At 33.3% G+C, this 26,867-nt stretch overlaps 1 protein-coding gene across 4 annotated transcripts in view; it reads left to right on the top strand.

The window, feature by feature from the left end:
- Positions 1 to 26,867, top strand: part of LOC140439914 (1-acylglycerol-3-phosphate O-acyltransferase Pnpla3-like) — a 103,565-nt gene that overhangs the window by 62,972 nt on the left and 13,726 nt on the right. For 2 of the 4 annotated variants that reach the window (XR_011950753.1, XM_072530084.1), the window contains exons 6-9: positions 1,896 to 2,081; positions 19,187 to 19,344; positions 22,274 to 22,355; positions 25,344 to 25,527. Coding sequence is in view for 3 of the 4 variants with exons in the window: in XM_072530084.1 (XP_072386185.1) it covers positions 1,896 to 2,081; positions 19,187 to 19,344; positions 22,274 to 22,355; positions 25,344 to 25,527 (610 nt within the window). In the remaining variant the exon portion in view is untranslated. The remainder of the gene's footprint in view (positions 1 to 1,895; positions 2,082 to 19,186; positions 19,345 to 22,273; positions 22,356 to 25,343; positions 25,528 to 26,867) is intronic. The other 2 variants (XM_072530085.1, XM_072530087.1) reach the window with 2 other exon arrangements.

The raw sequence follows: 26,867 nt of genomic DNA, 5'->3' as shown, positions 1-26,867 counted from the left end.
TTAAATATAAAATTTATCAATTAATTTCAATATCGTGTGCATATGCAAATCAAATTTACGATACCTGTGATGTTGAATTAACATTTCTTCTTCTTTAACTGCACTGGGTTATGGGCAGCGTCTCTTTAAACTTGGGTGGTGGCTTTTACATAAAACTGGAGTGTTTCTTATGTTGGTTTATACAAGACTACTAAACTATATGTATGCGCGCTGCTGTTGCATAAGATCGCCTCTCTTAATGAGGGCGAGATGTCTACAGAACCATATTAGTTTACGTACGTGAAACATACACACACATTAAGTAAATAATTATAAATAGAAATGTAAAAATAATAAAAGAATACTTAATACAAAAATAAAAGTATGTGTGGAAGTACATAACACCCCACCCACCAAAATGCATATTTGCAATTTTTAGTCAATATATGACAGAGGGCATAGCTTCACCAGAGGTCGCCTAAGTTCACCTTTCGCGGTTTGTACGATAGCTGCACAAGCAATACCATCTTGACCGAAAATTAAAGTTTTAATTCGACCCATTTGCCATTGTAAGGGAATCTTGGTCTCATTACGTATTAGTACGAGTGTACCTTTATTAATACTACCCTTATTTTTTGCCACTTCGTGCGTTGATGAAGAGTATGTAAATATTCTATGCTCCATTTCGCCAAAAGTCTGCATGTTATTGTTTCAGCAATTGCTTACGAGTCTATTTAAATGAACATCACTGTAATAAAGATCGGGAATTATCTTTAAAGGTTCTAGTGTCAGAAAATGTCTAGGTGTTTATACTAAAAAATCATGTGGATAAGACTGACAGGAAATAAGGGACTACTATTTACGACAGTCTGTATTTGTATGAGTAATGTATTAAATTCTTCATAGGTTCAAACCTATTGGCCTGTGACTCTAGACAAAATGTGTTTTTATTCTTTTTTTATACACGCTTCAGTCGGTCAGATAGCCAAGCGGGCTATACGGCCGATTCTCATTCGCTTCACTGTCGAATGGTTCAGTGGATGTGAGTTCGAGCCCCAGCTCGGTGTACAGAAAAATAAAAAAGGCTAACGCAGCAGTTTAAAATTCTAGATGAATCTGCGGCTTAGACTAGAATATGCTGGTGTCTGATCGGCCTAAGATGGAGCAGTACGGCAAGAGATAAGGGCTTGCGGCTCGGTGATACTCCTCCATAGATCCCTACCGGAAGGGCGTGACGCCTAAATACCGATGTATATATATACACGCTTCAAACAATCCACCAAAATGGGAAGCTGCAGGAGGATTTAAATTATTTTAAACTAATTTCAATCCGGCTCGAAGTACCGTGAAACAGTTTAATAATTATCAGAATTAACAATGGTCCAAATGTTTAGTTATAGGTGCTGGTGTTATTTTGTTTGTCGAAATAGGTTAAATGTAAAATTTCTCAATTAGTTTCAGTATTGTGTGTGTATGCAAATAAAATTACGGTGCCTGTGATGATGAATTAACGTTTCTTCTTCTTCTAGTGCGCTTTAAACTTGTGTAATGGATTTTACACACAATTTGAATGTGTTTCTAGCGTTGGTTTATACAAGACTAAACTATGTGTGTGTGCGCTGAATAAGCTTCGCTTCCCTTAATGAGGGAAGATCTCTACAGGACCGTATTAGTTTACGTACGTGAAACATACAAACACAAACACATTAATTAAATAATTTAAATAAGAAAAAATAAAAATAATAAAAGAATACTTAATACAAAAATAAAAATATGTGTGGAGGGACGTAACAATAGTGCTGATGATATTGCGCTTTCTATTTAATACAAAACTTTTTAATCTACATATTTTCCATGTTTTTTCACCACAAAATATTCCTGCGTTCATTGGTCGTCACTAAAACTGTGAATTTTAGGTTTAAAATATTTCCGATGAAACCTGGTCGGTCGATGGCATTTTATAGAGATTTCGCCCAATTTGACTTTCAGAGTTTTATGGGCAAAATATATGACAATAAATCGTATCAGTTTGAATTACTGGGAAATGCCATTTTAACTTCACCTTCATTTGCATGCCACCAACACATTTATAGAGAAAAAAGGTGAATATTACTAATATTACTAATTTTTGTGTTTTGTGTACATGTGGTGTTTCCGTCGGTTGTCCAATGTATGTGGCTAAATATCTCGATAATTTATCTGTTTGTTTAACAATTTCGATTTACCCATTTACACCAAACAGCCTATACGTAAAAAATGTGCAAATGCAAATACAAACAACGATTATTAGAGACATGAGGAAATTAAATTTTGTTTTTAAATAACATACTAAGTAGTGGAAAATGCCATTAAAGTACGTGCCTTCTAGTGGCGGGATACGAGCAGCATATTGGCCAAATCGTGAAAGACATGATGCTGATAGAAAAGACATTCGGGCATCAAATCTCTGAAAATCCTTTCAGGCCATAGTAATGAAAAGACATTCTCCAATATAACAAAAATTATGCTAAAACGATGGAATCTCTTGATATAAAATATTCCGGAACCAAACAGTCCTCGTTCGGATTCCCAGGTGGGGACTATTTCAGATTCCAAGGGAGAACACCATTACAGGTTAGAAAAATCAGGATCGACTGATAGAATAATTTCAGTCAAAATTGTGCTTGCTAAAAAAATGTTGAATGTTCTTTTGTGTGTGCTCCCCAAGTCGGTGTGGATAAGAATAAAAGAAAAGCTTTCTATGATTAATTAGGAGACATATTTAGGGAAAAATAAGGTTTATTCAGGGCAAACATAATAGAAAAATGAGCTAGAACTCAAAAGTAATAGTATATTAGGAATACTGTTATTAAAATCCTGGAAAAGCTTCACGAAAGAAGTTTGAAAATAAAATGACCTGGTGATCGTCAAAGTTAAAAAAGATAAAGGAGAAGAAAAAACTATATAAACAGTGATAAGAAAATAGAAGGGCGCCAGAGAGGAAGCGAAAGTAGCAGTAGCAAAAGCTAAAGCAGAAGCATATATATATTATAAGATCAACCTGATACCAGAAAAGGTGAAGCGAAGGTATACAAAAAAACTAAAATTAGAGCAAAGAAAGCAACAGATTTTAATCAAATTAGATGTATCCGAGACGAAAATATTAAAACACCACTTTACAAAAAGAATGTTAAAATGCGATGGTAAAAATACTTTGACAGTTTATTAAATGAAGAATTTGACAGAAAATCAGCTGAAATAACGGAGACAGTAACATTGATCCAAAAAATAAAGTAAGGTAAAGCAATTGGACCAGGTGATATCTCTAGGGAAGTATGAACAGCTTTAGGAGTGAGAAACAAGTTGGCTAACATGTTTGTTTAATAAAATTATGGAAGTTGGACAAATGCTAGACGAATGGACAAGCAGTATATTAGTACTGCTTACAAAAAAAAACGGGTGTGGCAGTCCAGTGGGACTGCCGGTACAAGTTATACTTCTATACACGCGTTCGCCGTTAAAAATTTATAAAGGAGTCAATCTGCACAATCATTACATATGTAATGCTATAGGTACGAGAGAGCAGAAAGAGAAAAAGTATTAGTTATATAGGTATATGGTGCATCGTTTGCTGTATATAAACATTTGACCTGTAATAGGAGTATAGTAAATGAAGGATTGTATCAATATTTTAATGAAAATATATATTTTTATTTTTATATATGTATAAAAGGAGTTGAATGCAAAAACCAAATTTTACACATACTCTGCAGTAAAATAAATTGTTTATTTTGTTAATAATATAAAAATTACAATACAATAAATACACTTCAACATAATTCAATATAATATTATAATATAAATTAAAATGTAATATTAATAGTATTTAAAACTGCCAATATACATAACTTACTTTACGAAGATAAAAATAAAAAACCAACAACTCGGATTATGTTGTAAATTTTCATTTTATTTTAAAATGTATGCTCTTTGCGTATATTACATATATTTAATATGATTAACTTGAGGTTTTTAAATATTTCAAAAATAAAAAATCAAATGTATGAACCAAACACGTAAAGGATTTGCCAATTAGACATGACACTAACGGATTTCAAAATTGACAGTTCTCGGTAAAACAGTGATTATTTTGAAATACAAAAGCCTAAAATAATTATAAATGTTTAATTTTAAATAATACAAAACATATCACATAAATAATAATATTAATACATATTATATTATATATAATATTAAATATATATACAAAAGGAACATTTTTATTCTCGAGAGAGGAAGAGAGGGAGAAAATATATCTTCTGTCTCTCTCTTACTCATTATCTTACATATGTAATGGTTTCACAGATTCACTCTCATGCAAATTTCCAACGCCGACCGTGCGTATAGAAGTATAACTTCAAAAATATGTACAACGATATACAAACTACGGTTCTATAAAACTAGTAAATCACGCCATGAAGATATGGGAGGGAATATTTGATAGACGGGTACGTGAAGAAACCGAAATATTTGAAAATCAGTTTGGATTTGTGCAAGGCCGATCAACAACAAAAGCAATTTTTATTGTAAGGTAGCTAATAGAAATATATAGGATTAAAAAAACAACCGGTGATATGGTATTCATTGATTTTGAGAAAACATGAAAGAGTTCCTCGAGAAGTTTTGTGATGGGCGCTCAATAAGAAAGTTCCAGGTGAGCATGGAGAGACATGTATGAAGGAGTATCAACTAGTGTTAGGACAGGTGTGGGAGAGACTAATAAATTTTTTGTAAAATTAGGATTGCTTTAGGGCTGTGCTTAGTCCTTATTTATTTTCATTAGTATTAGATCAGATAGCAAGGGAACATTTCCTGGTGCTTAATGTGTATTGATGGGAAATCAGGATGGGAAAGTGTTGGTAGGAAATACCAACATACAAATAATATGAAAGGGATTTAGAGCAAAAACTGGAACAGTGTTCGTGAAAAAAAAGTTTAAAACGTAGAGGACAAAAACAGAATATTTGCAGTGTTGATTTCTATTAATAAAATTGTAATGTAATCTGCTATGAGATACGGAACTGAATGTTAACAGTTAAAACAAAGAGTAACAACGAATGCATCTGGCGAAAATGAGGATGCCTACACCAGTTTGTGGAGTGACAAAAAGGGTAAAATTAAGAATAAGTATATGAGTCGCACCAATTGATGCCAAAATGAGAGAGCATGGGTTACGATGGCGGGAGCATATTCAACATCGAGGGGCTAATCACCCAAAAAAAAACAAATTTTTGATTTGCTACTTCCTGGAGGTAGTAGAAGAGGAAGCCAAAGAAGACCTGTAGGAGACGTTTGGGAATGACTTGTCGGTAAAGGAGATTTATGTTGGATTGACGAAAGGCAGAAACTTAAGGAGAAATGTAATTAGGAAAGCTGGGTTCATGATGGAAATGATGGTGCAGACCTTTTTTGTTTCCCGTCCTTGACTAACCCACTGTGTCCCGTTCCTAACTCACACGACGTTGCAAAACAATAAGCAAGGAAACCATAAAATAAATTTCTGTCTTCGAATTCAGATATCAATTATTTTTTCGTACATATCCTTAAAAAAGTGACGTGTAAACCGTCTTATCTAAAAAAGACCTATCCAATTGTTTAATTCAAGTTTAGAGGAAGACGAACGAAATAAGATTTAATTATATGATATGATTAATCAAATGTTATGAACACCTCTTATCGCTGATAACAGAATAATAGTTTTGTTTTGACCCCAGTGTTTATATGTTACGCAAAAAATTCACTTTCAGCAAGGACACGTGGCGTGCGTACTTGTAAGATAAATACGAGAACAATATAATAATACTCATACAATTCGCAATAAACGTTAACGCAAAACTGACAAAAATAGAACGATTTGTTTTTCATTTTCTTATTTAATGTTATCAATAGAAAATTCCCCTTTTTATTATTAAATAAAATACAAATCGAATGAAAAATGAACAAACACTTTTCATTGTTGATACAAAAAACAATAATTTTGTTTTATCGGCTTGCCAAAAATGTTATGCAAAAATTTCGCTTTTAACAAGGCCACGTGCTTATTAGTATGATACAATACAACAAAGTAATTTGTAAATTCCGCGATAAACACCGTATTATACAACAGATTCGATAGCGCACATGCGTCATTATAAAAGCTATTCTAAATTCGGTCTTAGTTTTATTAAAATGTTTTGATGTTTGATTTTTCTCCAAAAATTGGATACGAATATTAGTTCGAATGTACCAGAATCAGTTGTTTTAGTTATATAAAGTTGTTTATATACGTCTCTTTTACAAATATTTATATAACGGGAAATGGTGCGTAAAAATAAATTATAAAAAGTTTTGTTATACATAAATTTATAGGAAGATTCATAACATTTTATTATAACTTTTGTGGCAATAACCATAAATGAAATTATCGGGTATAACTCTCATCATTATCATTATTCTTAGCGGATTTTACCGAAAAATTGCTGGTGTGGGAGCGTAAAATTCTTCGAATGATATATGGCCCTTGCAGAGACAGCGTAACAAACAAATGGAGGGGCAGATACAATAACGAGCTAGAGTCTCTATTCGGAAAAGAAAATCTAGTCATATAAAGGCCAATAGACTCAGATGGGCAGGGCATGTGATACGCAGTAACGACAATCGCCTTATAAACAATGTGTTCTGGGAAAGGCCAGAGGGAAAAAGGTCTGTAGGGCGGCCTAGAAAAAGGTGGAAAGATGCAGTCACAGAAGATCTAGAGAAAATGGGAGTGCGACAATGGGATTTACTGGCACAGGACCGACAAACATGGAAGGCAATAGTAAACGCGGCAAAGACTCACGAAGAGTTGTAGCGCCATTAATGATGATGATGATGATGATGATGATGATGTATTCTACCGATTATGGTGCAGCCTCCCTTACATAGACGATCTTCATTTCTGCTCACGATTGTCTATTATTGGCTTTTCTGTGCCATGTTGTACCGGCTTGTTTCCTTAATCCATAGTCCCATCTTTAATTTGGACGTCTTCTTGGCCTGGACCCCTCTTGGATTCTTCTTCTTCTTGTAGTGTCTATCCGTTTCGGATGTTGGCGACCATCATGGCAATCTGTATTTTGCACACTGCGGCTCTGAAAAGATTTATGGTTGTTTGTTGAACCACGTACGTAGATTTTTCAGTTAGGAAAATCTTCGCCTTCCTGGTCTTCATCTTGGATACCACAGTGTCATTCTAGTGCACCATTCTATTGTCAGTTCTTCTCGCTAAATGTTCCACCCACTGCCATTTTAAAGATTTGATTCTGTGGATTACATCAGTGACTTTGGTTTTCTGTCTGATCCATTCTATTCTTTTTCGATCTCCCTTTGTTATACCTAGCATGCATCACTCCAGTGATCTTTGAGTGGCTTTGACTTTCGCTATTATCTCTTTCTTGAGTATCCAAGTTTTTGCAGCCGTATGTTATGATTGCTAGTATACACTGATCTAAGGCTTTTTTCTTCAGGTGGAGTGGCATCCTGGAATTGAAAATAACTGCATTTTTACCAAAAGATGCCCAAGCCAGTTTCATTCTTGTATTGATTTCTGGGAGTTAGGAGCCAGATTTTTGTAATAATTGTCCCAGGTATACATACTCGTCTACTGTCTCAAGTGCAGTGTTGTTTATTATTACATCTTGGTTATCCACTAGCTCGTTGTACCTAATTTTTGTATTGGTCAAGTTCATTTTCAGGCCAACTTCATTACGCGCTGCACTTAGGTCGCTTATTAGTTCTTGTATTATTATTTTCATAAACTTTTACCTTAGCTTTTGCTTGTCTGCATATATTTACTAAAGTCTCTATGTACGGTTTGTCAATGCCTTGATTGGTCAAAGCTTCGATTATTGCCTTGGGATATATGGAATCGAAAGCCTTCTCGAAAGCTATAAAGGTTAATGCTAGTGGTATTTCATATTCTTTAGCTCTAATCATTAGTTCTCTCGAGGCGTATGGATATGATCTAAAGTACTGAATCCACTTCTAAAACCAGCTTGCTCTCTTCGCTTTGCAGCATCTAATCCATTTGTTAATCTGTTCTTGATGATCTTTTTGAATATATTTTGTATGATTTTTAGTAGACTCATATAGGTGTGCAGTTTTTGCTATCCTCTTTACTACCTTTCTTATGAATAAGAATTATATTTGCTGTATTCCAGTACTGTGGTATACATCTTAATCTTAGGCAAATCGTAAATATGCTTGCTAAAACTTTTCAGGTTTTTTTGTCATCGTATTTAAGCAGTTCTTCCGTTATGCTATCTATTCCAGCTGCTTCGCTTTTATTTTTCTAATTATCGATTCTACTTTTTCCGGAAGGACTTCTGGTATCTCTTTTAGATTACTGATTCATAGATAGTTCACTGTAGAATTTAGTTGCGAGTGGTATTATTTCATTTATGTCTGTTATTCTGGTGTTCTCGTTTGTTTGGGCAACGATTTGCTTTTTCCAAACGATTAATGCTTTTCTTGTTTTCTTATAGTTTTTCCTGTTTTCGATTGAATTTTCTACCAGTCTTTTATAGTATTTTCTTATGTCTTCCTTAATAGTTTTCCTTATGGTCTTATAAAGCTCTGTGTATTGTATTTTCTATATGTTGCTACTTACTTTCATTTCTCTTCTTTATTTTGACAATATTTTTGTTTTATTAGATAGTTTCCTATTTGCTTTTGCAAATAGGAAACTGCAAGTTTTGTTGTTGCGGGCCTTCGATGTCTTTGGCACTATCAAGGATGATTTCCATTAATTGAAAGTTGTCGATTTGGTGATGTAATCTTTCATTAATTATCCTTTGGTGGTGATGTGAGTTTTCTTTTAGATTATTAATATTTATACGAGTTAGTGTTGGTTTTGTGGTTAATTTTATTCTTTCTAGTTTTAGATCTAGAACAATTTTTGCTCTGATTAATTTATGGTCACTACCTGTGTATTTATTCCTCTGACATATTTTATTGTACAATCTTGTTGGTTAGAATAAAGTCAATTTCGTTCTTGGTGGTTCTATTTGGTGCTACCCAAGTCCATTTTCTGTTCGATTTTTTTTTAAAGAATATATTTGCAATATGCACGTTTTGGTAGTGTGCAAACTGGACCAGTCTTTCTCTCCTTTCATTTCTCCCATCGACTCTTGTTCCTTGTCTTTTTCCCCACTTTGGCATTAAAGTCTCTGCTTTTTCTCGTTACTTAATACTTCAGTTATGTTACTTTAGAGTACTCTATTTCATCGTCAGTGTTAGTAATCGTTGGGGCGTATATTTGTATAATTTGTATATTGTATCTCTTTGATATTTGTAAGTTTAAGATAGCTACTATATTCGAGATACTAGATATTTCCACTACTCTTCATTTCCATTTCTTGTTGACTAGGAATCTAATACTGCCTGTTTGGCCCGTCGATGTTTCTCGGTGGTAGAATGTGTTTCCTGACCCTAATTGTAATAGCTCTTCATCTTTCCGTCTTACTTCGCTGATTCCTACGACGTCCTATTTTATATTTTCAGTTTATTTTATAAGCTGAATAAAGCTATATAAAGCGTTGTTGTTTTATTTGGGTAGCTGTTTAGACTCCATGATGATCGCCAACGTCCGGAACGGATAGGCACTTTAAGAAGAAGAAGAAGTTTAGACTCCCAGATTCTTAGCACCCTTTGCCCTCCTAGCTTGATCTCGAAAGCTACCCATTTCAGGGCCATTTTAGCCTACGGAGAATGAGGCCCATGATTTCAGTGTGTCTTGCATGTTAGGGGTTGTGAGACGTACCTTACCACGCTGGAAAATAATCTAAAACAGATTCAGTCGTCGTATAGCAATATTCACTTGAGACAAACCTTCCTCCTGTCCTCTATTGCCTGTTGGTAGTAGAGATGTATTTCAGGTAAATAGCATGGAGAAGTAGTAATTAGAAATAGATTCAGAAAGACCACGATGATAGAGGATGCATAGAAAAGACGGGTTAATTCCCAAATTCATATTGAAGTGAACAATTAGATGTAATAATAATCAATTAGATGGATGAAGGAAATATCTTTCTTTCCCTTTTTTTATTTAGACGAATTAATACTTGTCTCTGGCACTTGAGCCTTGTAATACATAGGATGCTTTTTTATAAGTGTTCATTATTACACCTTTTTCCTCAACAGTTAAATGCCTTTTTTTTGATCTTTTTCTTGGAGGTGAAAGAAAGTTTACATCCATATTTAATAAACTTAAGAGACATTTAGTAAAATCATTAATAAACTTAACTCACACAATAATTAATACAAATTAATATACGTACGCGTGAAGTCTACAAACAATTTTTAGCACTGCCAACAAAATTCACCAGACAGCGGAAGTTAAACACAAATAATGACGGTGTAAACAGTTTCTCAGAAGGTCTAGTTTTGACCGCCTGTCGATGCTTGCATTGAGTGATCATGCGACCTTGGATTCCATCTTTTAAACGGCCAGTTATACAAAGCCACACCGAAAGTGATTCATTATACAGTAAAAATTGTGGTGTATGAGAATAGAGCCGACACGGAGGCAAATGTGAAAAGAAATAACTTAGAAACGGACTCGGAAGAAATAAATGAGTCTACAAATAAAAATATAAAGAAAACGAGCAGACAGGCGACTCCGGTAGCGGATTCCATATTGCTCCAAATAGTTCTTAATACCTCCAATCATGATCCTATAGGCTAATCTTGAACACAGTATCGTGGCTTCGGTAGAACAGACTGTTTCTATTCGATGGTTTGAGGTTGCCTTGATACAAGATCCGTTTATATACCAGGGGTGGTGGCAGAGAAATTGTATAAAGCAGATATGTCGAAGTTCCTGAGGACTTCTTTAAGAGTTAATCGAAGATGTACAATAAACAAAGTGACTGCAGTACGACTGGTGTAGAACGGATAACTTCCATAGAAAAAAACCTTTTTCGTCATTTCAGGAAATTTCACCAAAAAGTTGTTTGCTGTAGATAAAAACCAACAGCATTTTTATGGGAAGTTTAACATTTGTCTTGATAACACAAGTCAGATCTATAAAATACACAGGCTACAATTTTAGTATTTGGTGCCCCACACTTGGCTCCCTTTCTCCAAAAGTTGGTCCTCTAATCTTGGATGTTTCGCTTATTTTCCCTGTGGTATTTCTTTCGTTTGCATGGATTTGACTTTGTTCTCACACTTGAAAGTGTTTGTTACAGATTATTTATTATATTCATATCCTGCATATAATAAGATGCAAGTCTTATTTCCATCTAACTGCATAAAACTATCAGCTATAGGGCACGACTAGTGGTCTCTGGAATGTCAGATGCTACTGTATACGCCAGCACACGCTTAGATTTACGAAATTCTTCAACCTTAACAACTCTCTATTCTGTTCTTTCTTTAAGAAAGCTCTTTATGACACTAAATAACTATTCTTCAGCACATGCCAGGCCAAAAATACCTGTCCTTAAGTTGACTTCCTTAATATCAATGAGTACAGGAATCTTCATGGATGATTTTTATTTGGTCATCTTTTACGGACCATATTTTATCATTGGACAATTATTTTATTCGAGTAGTTCATGAGGATCATTGCTTGATCTGATCCATAGAATATGAGACATGTAACTTCCACCGACCAATGTTTTCTCTTTTACTTCTATTTTAACGTTTAATAGTCATAAAGGAATCATACGGTAGGATATTCTAAGAATAAGGGCCGACTGTGAATAAGCTTGAGAAGAATATGTATTATTCATATCATATGCATTGTTTTAAAACAATTGCTTTGATTAAATAACCGACTTTTACAAAAGAAATATTAGAGTATCTAATTTTAAAATTGTTATAGATAACATTTATAACATAATTCTTCCCCCGTGTCAGATAAAGTAAATAAATAACATTCAAGTTGATAGAATTTACATTTGTTTATTTATCTGTAGTAATTATCTTTTATAAATGCAGATGATTAGAGAACTAGATTAAATTATACAAATTTGTTATCAATAAACTAATAATTATTTCGTTAACATCAAATAAGTACCTCGGAAATTGAAAAAAACGGTATTTACAAGGATGTTTCTTCTTTATATAATCAGTTAAAGAAATCATTTTTTAAATCTGGCGCATTTACGCAGTAACCAAAGATAAAATAAAATAAATATAATACAGTATAAAATATGTATAGAGCAGTTATCAATCAGTGACGGAGTCCTGTGGTGTTTTGTCTGCGTTGTTTTCAAATATTTTCTTTTCTGTTAAGAGTGTGCTGGATCTGTTACTTTATTTGGTTTTGTGGGTATTGTTATTAGATTTTCTTCTCATTTGATAATTTTATAAAAAAAAATATTACGGTCTTAGCCTCCTCAAAAATTTCTCTCCAGTCGTCCCTATCCATCGCCTTCCTCCGCCAAGCACGTATTCCCATATTTCTCATGTTTTCGTCAATTAAACCCTTTTTTGTAGCTGATTTTTTTATTGCTACATACGCCTCTCTTACAGCGTTTTCCGTTCTCCCAACTATATTGATATCATCAGCATAGGCAAGGAGTTACACTGATTTATTATATATTAAACCAATGGTTGTGATTTGTGACATACGTATTACTTTTTCCAGAGCCAGATTGAACAGTATACAGGAGAGAGGGTCTCCCTGGCGCAGACCGTTATTTGTTTTTAAATGTTCATACAATTCCCCCTGAATCCGTACTGTACATTGAACTTTTTCAAGAGTTAGTTTTGTTGAATTTACCAACTCATTTAGTATCCCTAGCTCTTTTATTGCTTTGAACATTTCTCTTCTATTCACAGAGTCGTAGGCTGCTTTGTAGTCTATAAATATCTGATGAGTATCAATGTCATATTTCAGTCTTTTTTTTTTATTTATTTTAGGGTTACAATCTGATGAATTGTCGATTTACCACCTCTGAAACCAGGCTGGTATTTTCCTACTATCCTTTCCTCATATGGTGACATAGTACTGAGGAAAATATTTTATATTGCTGCATTTAGAAGAGTAATTCGTCTGTGGTTAGAGCATTCAAAGATATTTCCTTTTTTGTGTACGGTGCAAAGTATTCCAATATTCCAATCATTGGGAAGGGGTTTCTGTGTCCATATTTCTTTTATATGCTGCTGTAATGCCATTATGGTATCGTGGCCATTTTCTTTATATAGTTCAACTGGGAGCTTATCTATTTCGGTTAATTGTTTCTGGCTAGTTTTTTAACTGATTCTTTAACTTTCTAACCATTTTTCTAACTAACCAAGAATCATTGGTGGTTCCTATTTAAGGAGGAGTACTGTTGGGAAATGGACGAGATATCTTTTTAACTACTACTAGGTAGATACATCACCACATCCTTACATATTATTAAAAATGATAAATTAGGAAAATTCTGTAGTGGAAGGTGATCAAAGTATCTCATAAAAGATCATGTAATATCTTTCATTAAGTGTCCCATCTTCTTCTTTTTACATCAGACTAAATATTGCTTGTCTCTGGCACTTGGTGATAGGACATTTGTACTAAACCTTGTCCTTTTATTACACTATTACTAAACACTTCCATTGCTACTTAACGTCACTTTCATAGTGGCCACATATGGCAGTTCCTCTTTTCATTCCCTGTATCATGGTTTATGTTATAGGGATGTTTATATTAAGATTCATTAGACTAGACGAAAGCCTCCGGTCAATATTTACTTTTTAGCCACTTTTGAATTGTATTGCTAGCTAACGGTTGTTGGTTTTAAAAGATTCTTCTAGAGACTTGCTATGTTAGCAAGTTTACTTCTTTGTTTCTCAAAGGAATCTCTTATTCTCTCCCACAAACACATTAGACACCCTTAATAATCTTATTTCAATATTTTTTTATTATCCGTGTATTTTCTGTTTGTTAGTTTGAAAGATTTCAGTTTTTTGTAATCATCTCTCTTAAGAAGTTTATTTGCCTTTTCACTGTCAAGTACATTTTCTCTTTCACCCGACGAAGTTACCAACAGTAGTCCCCCATCATGTTAGTGGCTCTGGTAGCGTTTTTTCATCAATTTAATGTCATGATGAAAACATTCACCTTGCTCCTCACTAACATCTACCAAATCATCAGATTATGTACCAATCATAAGATCAATTAATATTCCAATTTTTGAAATTTATTTAATATGTTAGCTGTAACAAAAATGTATTCTGGGTTTTTTTATTTTCCAAGAACTTTGTAACAACTTCCTTGAATGGTATCCACGCTTTGTTCTCATTTAAGGTCATCGTGGATTCAAAGTTAACGTCAAACTATTTTTCTAATGTCAGGTACCGCAAAGATGCCTCCTTTTCCTTTAGCTTCTGAAAGACGTAAAAACTGTTGGGAGAAGAACTTAAAACATGGTCCATCTTTAGGCACCATGAAATACTTATAAAGGAATAATGAGACTCAAATTGAAAAGAAATATTACAATCTATATATATATATATATATATATATATATATATATATATATATATATATGTATATATATATATATATATATATGTATATATATATATATATATATATATATATATATATATATATTTTCATTCATAAACTATTCTATGAGGCCTATTTTGATATATAAAGATGGTACGAGCACGTTTTTTATCTACAAGGTATTTGGTAGAAGGGTCTTCTTACTAGATTTTAAAGACACACCTACAGGTCAGTCCTGTCTGCAACAATTCCTACTGTCCCATTCCCACAAGAAACATGAAAATTTGGTAATATCACCTTGCTCGCTCAGGAGCATACATGTTACTTTCAAATCACCAGATAGCATCCAATCATATGTGCAGAATAGCCTATTTAATTTAACACTATTTATAGGTTTTCATAGCTTTCTTTCAGATATTGCTCTGAAGCTATTTTTTTGTGGCATGTTAATAAATGAAATTATCAGAAGAATAACCAACAGGTATAGATATCTACATGTTACTGCTGTAACATATGTCGTGTAATATCACAGCATTGAAACTAGTTTTGGATGAACCAATAAACAAAAAAAAACTTGGAAAATTGCTAATCTCTCTTTATATTTAGATAAATGCTAATTCCAACCACCAACAAGTTGTTTTCTTTTAGTCTAGAGCCAAGTACTTTAGATTTTTCTTTCGTTAAGCCAAGATCGCTAACCAAATCGTTAAGTTAGATCTGATTAAACAATATAGGTTCTAAATTTTCCGCAATCCATTCGTATTCTTTGTCATCTTTTTTTTTATTTAATTCCGCTTGTAGTTCAGAAAATAGTTTGAATAGAATTTAAATTATGTGGAGGTTGAGGGACCGGCAAATCTACACCGTGTCCTACTATTCGAATAGCGGACAGAAGGTTAGGGTAGCTTACTTAGTACCTTCTTTTTTTAAGTTACGATCAGTAATATCAACAATGCAAAAGTAACAATAACTCCCTCCATATCATAGGAATATCAAATTTAGCTGTATCTGCTTTTTTGACCTTTTTCCAAGATCTTCAACATATAGTATACATACACATAATAAACCTTACGCTGCGACCAAGATTAATCCTGATCACCAAGTTTAGTTCCAAAATATGACAGATAAACATGTTTCGCAAATTCCCTTTAATGTTTCTTTGGTGTTTTTATTTACAAACTCACCACAAATATATCTAAAATTGTCAAGAGAGTTTTTACAACCACAATAGGACATTTTTCTGAGCACATATTTATATCGGAAACGTAAAAGTGAGGTTAGGTTGACAGTAAACAAAACATCAGCTATTAATAAAGTCATCCATTACTTTTTCCAAATTTATTTTAACTAGTTATATAAAAGCTATTCAGTTCTTTACGAAGGCATCGATTAAATATATTTAACTATAAAATGTGAGGTAGTTTTAAGTGAAGTTAATGTGAGGAAGTGATACAGCTTAATATCATATTTGAATTCAGCTACCTTAAGGACATAAGAATAAGATATTGTTAGTAAAAACCTTTTTTTCATCGTTGGCATGTGTAATCACTGTGTTTGCACAAAAGCGCCTCTTTGTATTTTACAAATTTTTGTATTTTCATTTGGAAGGTAACCTCAACAGCTTCTCTTTATATAAATCCGACCTTACATATCATAAAAGTTAAAGAAAACGTTTAAGAATTTGAACGTTAGGTACCTGTTTCACAGATATTACATAACGTAATTTTGTTAATAAATAATCTAACATAACTGTTGTATTACATAACATCCTTTCTATCATTATAATTGCTTCTTCATCTGGCAGTGAATGACCTTTTCTTTTATATCTATATTAGAAATTGAATTTGAAACACTTATTTGGCAAATGATGGATGTAAAAGTAATCGCTATTATGTTATCTTTTATAGAAGTTCATCTTAAAGTAATGGTTTTTTACATTCGGATTTGTGTATATATTTGAATAAAAATTATTTATTTAAATATAATACGTAAAGTAAGTAATACTTTCTACGTATTAATTTTTTGATTAATTCATCAAGTTATTGATGAATTAATCAAATTGAATTCTAGTTTTCTCTTTTTATATAGGCTTTCTTAGAAGCCTAGATATTTTGGATTTAAACACAAATGTAGAGTCGGTATACGAACAAAAACAATCAATCAATCATACGAACAAAACAAAAACAATCGCAGTGTACAAGCTGGGTAGAATGTAGTTGTCCAAGATATTTATCACATATATTTTAGTTCTCTGAAAATAAAAAAGAAATTAAAATAAAAAAAAACGGAAAAAATAGAAGGGTGAACTGATTTATAAATACGACAAGCTTTTTGGTTGAAAAACATTAAAAATGGATTTTATATGACACAAGACCGTGAAAGCTTCTCCACGGTGATCAACAACGTCAAATAATTCTGGTATGGCACATAAAGTGGATCCCTCAAGCTGTAATTAGGCTTGTTTTTCAATATATTAATAAAACTGTGAGAAACTTCTTCCAGGAGGCGAAAAGGAGCAGTGATCAACGCTCAAGAAAACAGAGTTACAAGAGTAAAGAAGGGCACCTACTAGTAGGTAAGCAGGGGAAGCTAGATATATGGCAAGGGCATTTCAGAGAGCTGCTTAATGAAGAACCGCATGGAAATGAGGAGGAGCAATTGGAAATGGTAGGAGAAGTCAATGACCCGGCACAACACAACGAAACAATGGAGACTCCCACCGTGGAAGAAATAAGAGAAATCATATATAGCATGAAAAACAAGTGAAAGGCAGCAATGGTATTCCTGCAGAACTAATCAATCATGGGGGAAAAGCACTTATAACGCGGAAATGTAGCCTGCTGACGAAGATCTGGGAGCGCGAGGAAATGCCGGAAGTATGGAGATGAATAGGACATACAATGTATATCCCATTTATAAGAAGTGAGATCAAGAAGGTGCTAAAACTATGGGGATATTAGGGAGGACTCAAAAAGGTCAGATCCATCATAAATCAAATATTCGTGTTAAAAATGATTCAGAGCAGTACGCACGAGCAACAGTTTATAGATATATTATAGATAGTTTACAGATTTCAAACAAGCTTACGATTCTGTGATAGAAAGCATCTGTACCATTCCCTAAGGTTACTTGGAATTACTGAAAAAATGATCAGAATAGTAAAAATGGCAACAACTAAAGGAGCACTGCTGAGGATTTTCAAACTCTGAAGTGAAGACTTCATAGAATGGACTGATTATTAATGAGCAAAAAGTATGTGTAAGTGGGACAGTCCAAACATGAAGACACACAACTGAAGACTGCCACAAACAACGAGAGTAAAGAGTATTGCTTCAAAAAAGGGACGGAGTTTGAGTATCTAGGAGTAACCCTAACAAGTAAAGGGGAAAAGGCCAAAAAATTGAGAAGCGGATTTTGATAAGATGGAAGATGCTCGGAGCTCTACACAAACTACTGAGAGCAAAAAACATCTCCAGAGAGGTAAAATTGAGATATTCCGAACAGTGATCCAGCCCACGGTCCTGTACGGAAGCGAAACATGGATTATGAACAAAAATCAAAAAAATATGCTGAACATCTAGGAACGGATTGTTTTAAGGAAGCTATTCGGGGGAGTAAAATACTATGAAGACCTTTTGGCAAGACGAACAAATGCAGAGATCGGAGAGCAGTACGGGAAACCAGAAATTAGCCAGTTCGTCAGAACAAAGATGGTGAGGCTATCTTGCGAGAATGACAGACGGAAAGTGGACAAAGAACTCGCTTCTGATAGAAAAAGGAAAGAAGAGAAGAGGACGACCACGAAAAAAATGGCTAGAAGATATGGATAACAAATTGGAGAACTGTAGCCATGGACAGAAGAAAATGGATGCTCTTTTTACATATGCACGATTTATTCCCGTACTCCATGGTTTACTTGGTCAGTCTCTTTTATTTCTTCCAGAAGGTTGCCAGGACAATAATCTTTTCGGCCATCTTGATTCCTCCATCCTAAGTAAATGACCAAACCATCTAAGAGTTTTTTCTATACGCTCAAAAATTGTTTCTGGTAGGTACTTACATCCTGTTTCTGATTTCTTTATTACGACTCTGGTCTATTCTAGAAACTCTGACAGATCGTCATAGGTAGTTCATTTTGACTACTCTTCTTATTAACTTCTGTTAGTGTTATTTACGACCCGAGTTTCTTCCGCTTTAAATTTTGTCCATTAAGATGACATTCAAAAGATTAAATTTGTCGCCCCTTAGAATAAAGCTTGAGTTGAGTCTTTTCGCTGTTTAATAGTGTTTATTAGCTGAGTATTAGCTTTTCTTAAGGCCCATGAAATTTCGATTAACATTTGAGACACCACATTTCGAAGGCGTCTTGTCGTGTTCCTACAGTTGACCAAGTTATTAAAAATGGTGTTGTTATAAATCACAAATATTTTAACTGCCTATTTTGACTACAATCTATAAACTTACTGATGAAAAAAGAAATTGACAAGATTTTACGGGAATATTCGACCTGCTTTTGGTACCGTTAGTTCCTACCTGCTTCTACTTCCAATTGAGTCGAATCCTCTTCCATTCATCGCATCTCTGTTTTATCTTTTACTGCTATAATAGTACGTAATTGCTTTAGTAATATGTGACATTTTAGTATAAATCACTAGTACTTTTTGTTTGTTCAATCCATCAATAAAAACCATCTTCGTTCTTTTTCAGATTTATGGTAGCAGCACCACAACTTGGAAATGGAGCATGGGAATTGAGCAAAGTTTTCATTGATAAAATGACGTTCCTGCTGAAGAAAATCAATAGAAAACGACAACAACTTAGCGCCAAAATTACTTGCCAATTAGCGATTACAGAATACGGTAAAAGTAAGTTTTATTTATAAGATCGTCGCGAAGGGTCCAAATCCACTCCTTTTTTATAGGTCTCTTTTAAAGCGAGTTTTTTGTACATTCCTCCTTAACTTTCTAACTTGGTTCACATAAATATTGATCCACTTCACAGGCATGTGTTTTCTTTTCTAAGCGTCTCACACCAAGACTTCTTTGGTCTTCGTTCCTACTCTTTCAAGGAACTCACAACTTCCACGATTTTCCGTATTGAGTTATAACTTCGCTGTTGAACATATCCTAATTATCTTAACCTACGCTCTCTCATCGACATCAATTGGTACCACAACTAGACTTTCCTTAATAATCCATAATTTTATCTTTTTTGTTATTGTACTCATCGATCTAAGGATTCTCATTCCTAAAACATGCATTCGTTATTCTTTTTTATTTTTAGCTACCCAACATTCATTGTCATATATCATAGCTGTGGTGTCTGATAGCGGTTTTATGGAATCAGTCTGTCACACTTACATACATACATCCTCCTTCAACTCTATATATAATTTTATTATCCAGAGTTATCAACAAATTAATTATAATACATATGTCACAATAAAATAATTATTATCGAAGATATTCTCTAGATTAGATTCTTCTTGACATCGTCATGGTTTCGTAAAAATTACAAAAAAAGAAGAACTGGTATGTGAAAAAGGCTAATAGATAGTTGAAGACGAATAGAAGACGAAAAAGAAGACTACAGATGACGGATGAAAAGGAACACTTGCTATGTAAAAAAGGTAGCAACTGGCATATCAAAGAGAAGAGTTAACAGATAAGAAGACGAAGGCATCACAGATGACAGACTCCTCCCACTATATCCACTTTAATGTCACGTGACAACTATATTCTGTCTTGATAACCGTCAAACCTCTCTGCTTCGACAACTCTTTTTTGCGTTTCTCAAATCTTCTTCTTTTTCATTGTCTTGAAACATCTAAATATTACGTGTGAAGTGCGAAATGATTTGGCAAAGGAAAGACATCATAAAAACAAATATGGCATTATAGTTGTTAAAGCGATTCTTAGATATTAATGATCAGAGAAAAACGTGATAATGTCTCATAAAAAAGAGAGGACGAAGAATATAACAACAACAAAACAACAAAAATTGTTTGTGCCAAAAAGGCATTAGTCTTTAGTAATCCAAAGTTTTCAATATATTCTTCCATACAATTCTGAAATACATTTTTCCAGGGTTGAAGTAGTAATAACTTTAAATGAACATTCTAGATGCTATGAATTTGTCCGACTGAGCGTTAAACCTCTTTTCTTTCAGAGCTTATTTTATTGCACCAGTTTTTGTTGTAATTTCCTTCCAGTATTTGGATTTTCTTGTATTTTCTCTCTGGCTTGTATTTTCATGATTTTATGACCCTGTAGTTTGTACATTGTTGCACATCTTTGTTTTTGTACACATATACTAAGATACTATTTCTTAATCCATCTGGCTTTGATCCCTCTTCCTGTTCAAATTATTTATGCCTCTCATAAGGCTCATACATTATTCTCCATATATATCATCTGGTCCAACCTCTCTTTACCTCTGTCAAATTCCCAGTTTAACAGAATGTTTAAGGATCTTCTAATGTTAAAGATTTGTGTCAGATGTATTTTCTTTTTCTTGTTGATTGTTTTACACTTTTCCTTTTTTTCCTTTGTCTTTTGCGTTTTTATTTTTACATCGGACTTAAGTCCATTTGCCACAGAGGATTGAGTATGATGGACCGAAAGAAACTATATAATTTTTTTATTGTCGCAACTAAGTAAGGCTGTGATGTTGACTAGAAAATAAATCCCTAATTTGTGCAATTCATTAAAGAAGTTTGTCTTAGTATGTTGTCTAAGTATACATGGAACATTGAACTTATAAATAATTAAAAGGGTAGTTTCTACTTTCGAGATTTATTATCAGATGTCGCTATAGCGTCCAAATTGAAACTATTTTATTGTTGCTTTTTTGGCGGAAAAGATTTGTTTTTACGTTTAGAGCTTCTGTACCAGTCGCTCTGATGATTCCTGCTAGGATGGAATACTTATAACGGAATATACAGGCACTATACGTGAAATCAAATCTTAGCTGTCCTTTCTTTTATTTCGGTTTACTCTTTATGAGTACAAGAAACCAATTCGCCAAAGATTTTTGCTTAGATGAGGAGATATGTTGTGGAATGCAACTTTTAGATTCTCCATATCTCATTAACGTTTGACCAGTACTAGTTCTCCTCATTCCCAAATTTGAATTGGAGTATCTCTAATAATACCTGCCATATTTCTCTAAAATATTTGGACTTCATTTCATGTTCCAGCTCATTTTTTCTTCTATTTTGCCATACTGCTATATTTAGCCATACCCTCACTCTCACTGAGTATTTATGAATTATAATAAAAAATTTCATTTTTTGTTTTTTGTTTTGACGTTTCAATTTCCATTCCGACAAGTGTTTTCAAAACAATTCCTCAAATAAAATTTGAAAAACTGATAAAACCTATAAATCTTATTTTGAATTGGAGGTGGAAGGTATATTGTATTAGGACTCATGTCCAATTTATTTTCTCTTTCATTTTTCTTGTAGTGTCCTGAATATAATTTCTTCCTCATCTTTTAAAATCCACAATTTGATTTTTCGTGCCCCTTTCCGATAATTTTACATTTTCGGTTAAAACTTTTAATTCTACCTACTTGTTTATATTTCCCTATTGTTGATAACATTTGACCTTCAGATAAAAAAATGTCAGTCGAGAGTCATCGCCCAATAGCGCTTTCACAAAAAGCTTTAAAAATTAGTAGATAATTAGTAGATTATCTTATACAAATTAGTAGATTTATTTATTAATATAAAACAACAGTAATTAGGAAAATTATCATATTATGGAAAAATCTTACATATTTTATTATTTTTAGATAAATTCGACGTGGAATCATGCCAGGATGTACAAAATGGAAATAAAATGAACCTTAACTTCACTTTAAAATTAGAGGATAGGTAAGTCATGTCGGTTCCAATTGTATGATAAATAGTTAGGCTTATTGACGTACAAGTTGCTAACGGATATAGTGTTCAAAAATGCCTTACAGAACATTCAAATTGCTTAAAAAATACATTTTAAATTATAAACATTATTTTAATATTCCTCTATCGAATGATTGTGCATATTTAACGCGATGCCTTACATGATACAACGTTATGGTGTTTTAAATTTGTGTGTAATTGACAAAACACTTTTCATCTTCTTCTTACATCAAGCGAGACACTACTTGTCTCTAGCACTTTATCACTAAGCCTTTGTACCATACGGTGGCTTTTCATTCTTTTCCAATAAGAAATCCGGTACTCTTGTTAAAAGCCAGCAACTTTCTTATGGGCAGATAAGGAATTTCTCCCGGCGCAATACTTTTTTGGCCGGTATATACCAATTTCGTATCACCTAGTATTTCACATGCACTGACAATATTATCTACTCTATTTAATAGCAACAAACCACAATTTTAATTGAAAATACGTCTTACTCATCTATTTGATTTCCGACATAAAAATCGAAACATCAAATATTACCATTTTCGCTTAAAAAGGAAAATGAAAAATTTCCAGTGGGTTGCTATATACCATAGTTTAAAAAAACTTACAATGAAGTATAAAACATCTAGTGTAATTGGTATCTATAATTTATAAAATTATTAAAATTATGAAAAGAGAAAAGGATTACAAATTTTAAAAACTCTTTTAGTCCTATTAGACCATCATCAGTGACACTGGAAACATTTGCAAAAAGCCACTTACAAAACGTTATAAAACTGTTGATTTAGATTTAAAATGTTATATAAATTAAAAATAAATCGACCCTATGTCGATTATTAAAGATTTATTCCAAAAGGGAACATACTGACCCTTACTCGAGATGGCGACCACGTCTAAATCAAACCAAAGTTACCAGCCAACTGAGCTAGTTAAAATCAAAGGTTTTTATACCGTATTTTGGCTTTTTGTGAATCCTTCAAGTATCACTGAAGGTGGTCTGTAAGAGTGTGGAAAATTTGTAATCCTTTTGGATATTTGCATAGTTTTATTAATTTATTAATTATATCAATAACAGAAGTTTTTTTTATAACAATTTTGAATTAAAATTGTGGTTTACCTTCATTAAATAGAGTCGATAACGTAGAAATACCACAAAATAGTTTCGGAAGCACTGAGGACATAATATATAGCGGTTTCTCTTTCCACATTGCATTTTTTGGATTTTTATGCATTTGCTGCATTTTCCTGCATCATGGTTCATTCTCTCACCTATTATAGAGATTATTACTCCATTAACAGTGTCGTCACCATCTGTGTAGTCGTTCTAAGTTGCGTCTGCTAAAATTCATTTATCATTTATAATATTTTTAATGACTTTTTTCAAGAGGGTTTGCTCCTGAAGGGTTCTTTAATTACTGTTATGACGCTTTTGCAGTCACTTTTGAATTTCTTGTCTTACGTGTTTTTCGTAATGCATTCGAATTGTCTTCTATTTTTTCTTTCGAGCTTGGCTTTGCCAGCGCGTCTGCTGGATCGTTCCCTTAAACTAATTCGTGACACCCATGATAGATTTATATCTTTATTATATCTTATCATATTATTAAGAAGATCCTTACAGTTTTTAAGCTTTGATTTTGCCAAGTGGATTCTTTACCGTTAATGTCGTCGCTTGGCTATCTCCAAAGGTATTTACTTTTTCGTCCTATAGCCTTCCCTAATAATTTCCTCGGTGCAATCTATCAGTGCAAATGTCTGTAACCCTGAAGATTCTTATTCCAAATTGTAACAGTCATTGAATTTGGTCGTCTTTCCAGGGACGTTTGATCTGTTTTCATGAACAGTATTTGGCCCATCAGAGAACCGTATTTGATCTAAGCTTGTATAGGAGATTACTTGTTCCCTACAACACCAACAAATTCACCTGTTTGTCGTGAAGTTAAGTTCTACTGTTTACACCAATGGAACTATACACTTCTCTATTTCTGTGTTTTCTTTGATTCCAGTTAGCCGCTTTCATTCAAAACCTCTTATCAGTTGGCTTACATTTATATTCTGTTTTACTTTTCTTCTTCTTCCTTTGCCCTATCCGTTTCGGACGTTGGCTATTAACAAGGCTATTTTGACTTTGTTTACGGCACCTCTGAACAGTTCGGTCGATGTTAGTCCGAACCATTGTCGCAGGTTATGCATCCATGAGTGTCGTCTTCTTCCCGGTCCCCTCCTACTGTCGATTCTTCCTTGGACTGTTAACTGTAGCAGCCGGTACTTAGTATGCCTCATGACATGTCCGAAGTACTCAAGCTTCCGTTTCTTTACGGTGAAGATTACTTTTATTATTTATTAATAAATTTACATCCAAAACGTTGTATCACGTTTCTCCATTATTTATATCATATATCTCTTATCATTACGGCCAAAGAACTTTGAAAGTGTTCCACATCCACAGTGGATGTTGATTGGCGATGATATTAATTTTGTTTACAGTGGCTCTGAATTCTAATAATGTTTTGCCAGTCTCCCGTCTTATATTTTTCAACCATAACGATAAGTATCACCAAGAAGGTGATACTTATCGTTCCTCATCAGATGGCAAAAATATGACGTTTTTCTATATTTAACTACACGGACAGTTTTTGATCTTTATTATTTGCCATTAGCGTTAGTAACTCGATGAATCGATGAGGATCTCATCATGGATCTGTCAGGTTTCCTTTGCTTCTTTGATTTTTTTATTGAATAATAATATTAGCATTTGTATTTGTTTGTGTTTCGGTTTTATTCTTATATTGTCTTATTTCTTCCAGCATTTTAAGTATTTCTTTAGTTATCCATGATTTATTGCCATTGTTTGTTCTTATAGATCGTTTCTCTCATCCTCGATCCTCATAAAAATGATCTATTTTACATTTTAGTTCACAACTGAAATTAAAAATTACTGCAATTTTTCATTTTCAGAGACTTACCATTAAACCAAAGCCCAGTACGAAAATTCAACACAAAGGAAATTCTCCAACGAAAACCAAGTTTTACTGTAAATAGGACTGAATCCATGGACAACGATACATTCGACCACATCCTACAAGTCACATCACAGCACGATACTATAATGGCTTATTATTATTTAGACGAAAATAACAAAGTAAGTAAAAATGCATGTAAATGCAGAAGTAACATTTGAAGTTCCTGTAATGTCTGTTGTGGGTTAATCGTTGGCGTCTGTTTCATCTTATGCTATGGTGTCTAAAAGACATTTATGTCAGAACTGTGACAAAGAAAGGACATTTATATTGTGGTTTACAAACTAGTTGTCTGTGGTTCTGGGCGTATCTCAGGCCACTTCGTCGTACAAAAAAATATAATTCCCGCCAGTATTGAATTTCACAATACTTGGTAGTAGGCTATTTTGAGGTATTTTGTTGATATTTCGCAGCACTTACGGTACCCTCAATACGTTAAAAACATTCTAACCCTGAAACTGCCATACAACCCCAAATCATTACTCATTTAGGACATTTTACGGTCTGTTTCAGTCTTTGTGAAAGGCCTCATGCTTAGTGCGAATAACTCGTTTACAGTAATCATAAACACATACGTCGAATTTTGATTCTTCACTAAAAATTACTCTTCTACCGACCAAGAAAATTTAGATTTTACCCAAATGAGCCTGTCTTGCTTTATAAGTTTGTAAAAGTTTTTATCTATAATTGAACCTCCATTTGCGATAGCATTTCCTTGACAGATTTAATCCAGTTTCATGATTGCATTCAGCTGTAACTTGGCTTAGAGTATTTCTTCGGCCTTTTTTGCAAACTTTTACTAATTTTCTCCTATTCCTATCAGAAACTAGTTTCGGACGACCGAGGCTTTTACCTGTTTTATCTAATATACCTACTCAATGTTTCCTCGTAATGCTATAATGCTTTATTATATTCCACACTGTAGGTTTAGGAATATTAATTTCCTCTGCCACTTTAACGATTGTTTTATTGTGGCAATAATTTTTAATCAACAACTTACGAATTTTTGAATCGTAGAGATACCAGCCACCATTTTATTGGAATAATACAGCGATTTATTCACTCTGACAAGAAATTAATTATAGAATATTGTTTGACGTTTGTTGGAGGGTCCAGCTGTATTACTGTCGCAGTCTAATTGTCTTATATTGTATGGTTTTTACCAGATATTCCATATTGTCCCATTATTAGTTGTAACTAGTTTTTACATATTTTGGGTTGTATAAAACAATAGTAATTACTTTTTGTGATTATATATCATTTAAAATATTGCTTATTTAGCATTATTATCATAACTATTAAAAAAATAATAAATTAACAGTCAAACGCCTGAATTTGTTATATATTTTAATTTGTCCCATTATATAGTTGTTGTTAAGGTTCATATTATTATAATATGTGAAATAATGATGCTGGCAAACCTGCATTTATAAAAATACTTTGTCACCTAACAAGTAACGTA

This window comes from Diabrotica undecimpunctata, chromosome 4, assembly GCF_040954645.1.
Source record: "Diabrotica undecimpunctata isolate CICGRU chromosome 4, icDiaUnde3, whole genome shotgun sequence".
Lineage (NCBI taxonomy): Eukaryota > Metazoa > Arthropoda > Insecta > Coleoptera > Chrysomelidae > Diabrotica > Diabrotica undecimpunctata.
Note: the sequence above shows the minus strand (reverse complement) of the source record. Positions and strands in the feature narration are given on the sequence as shown.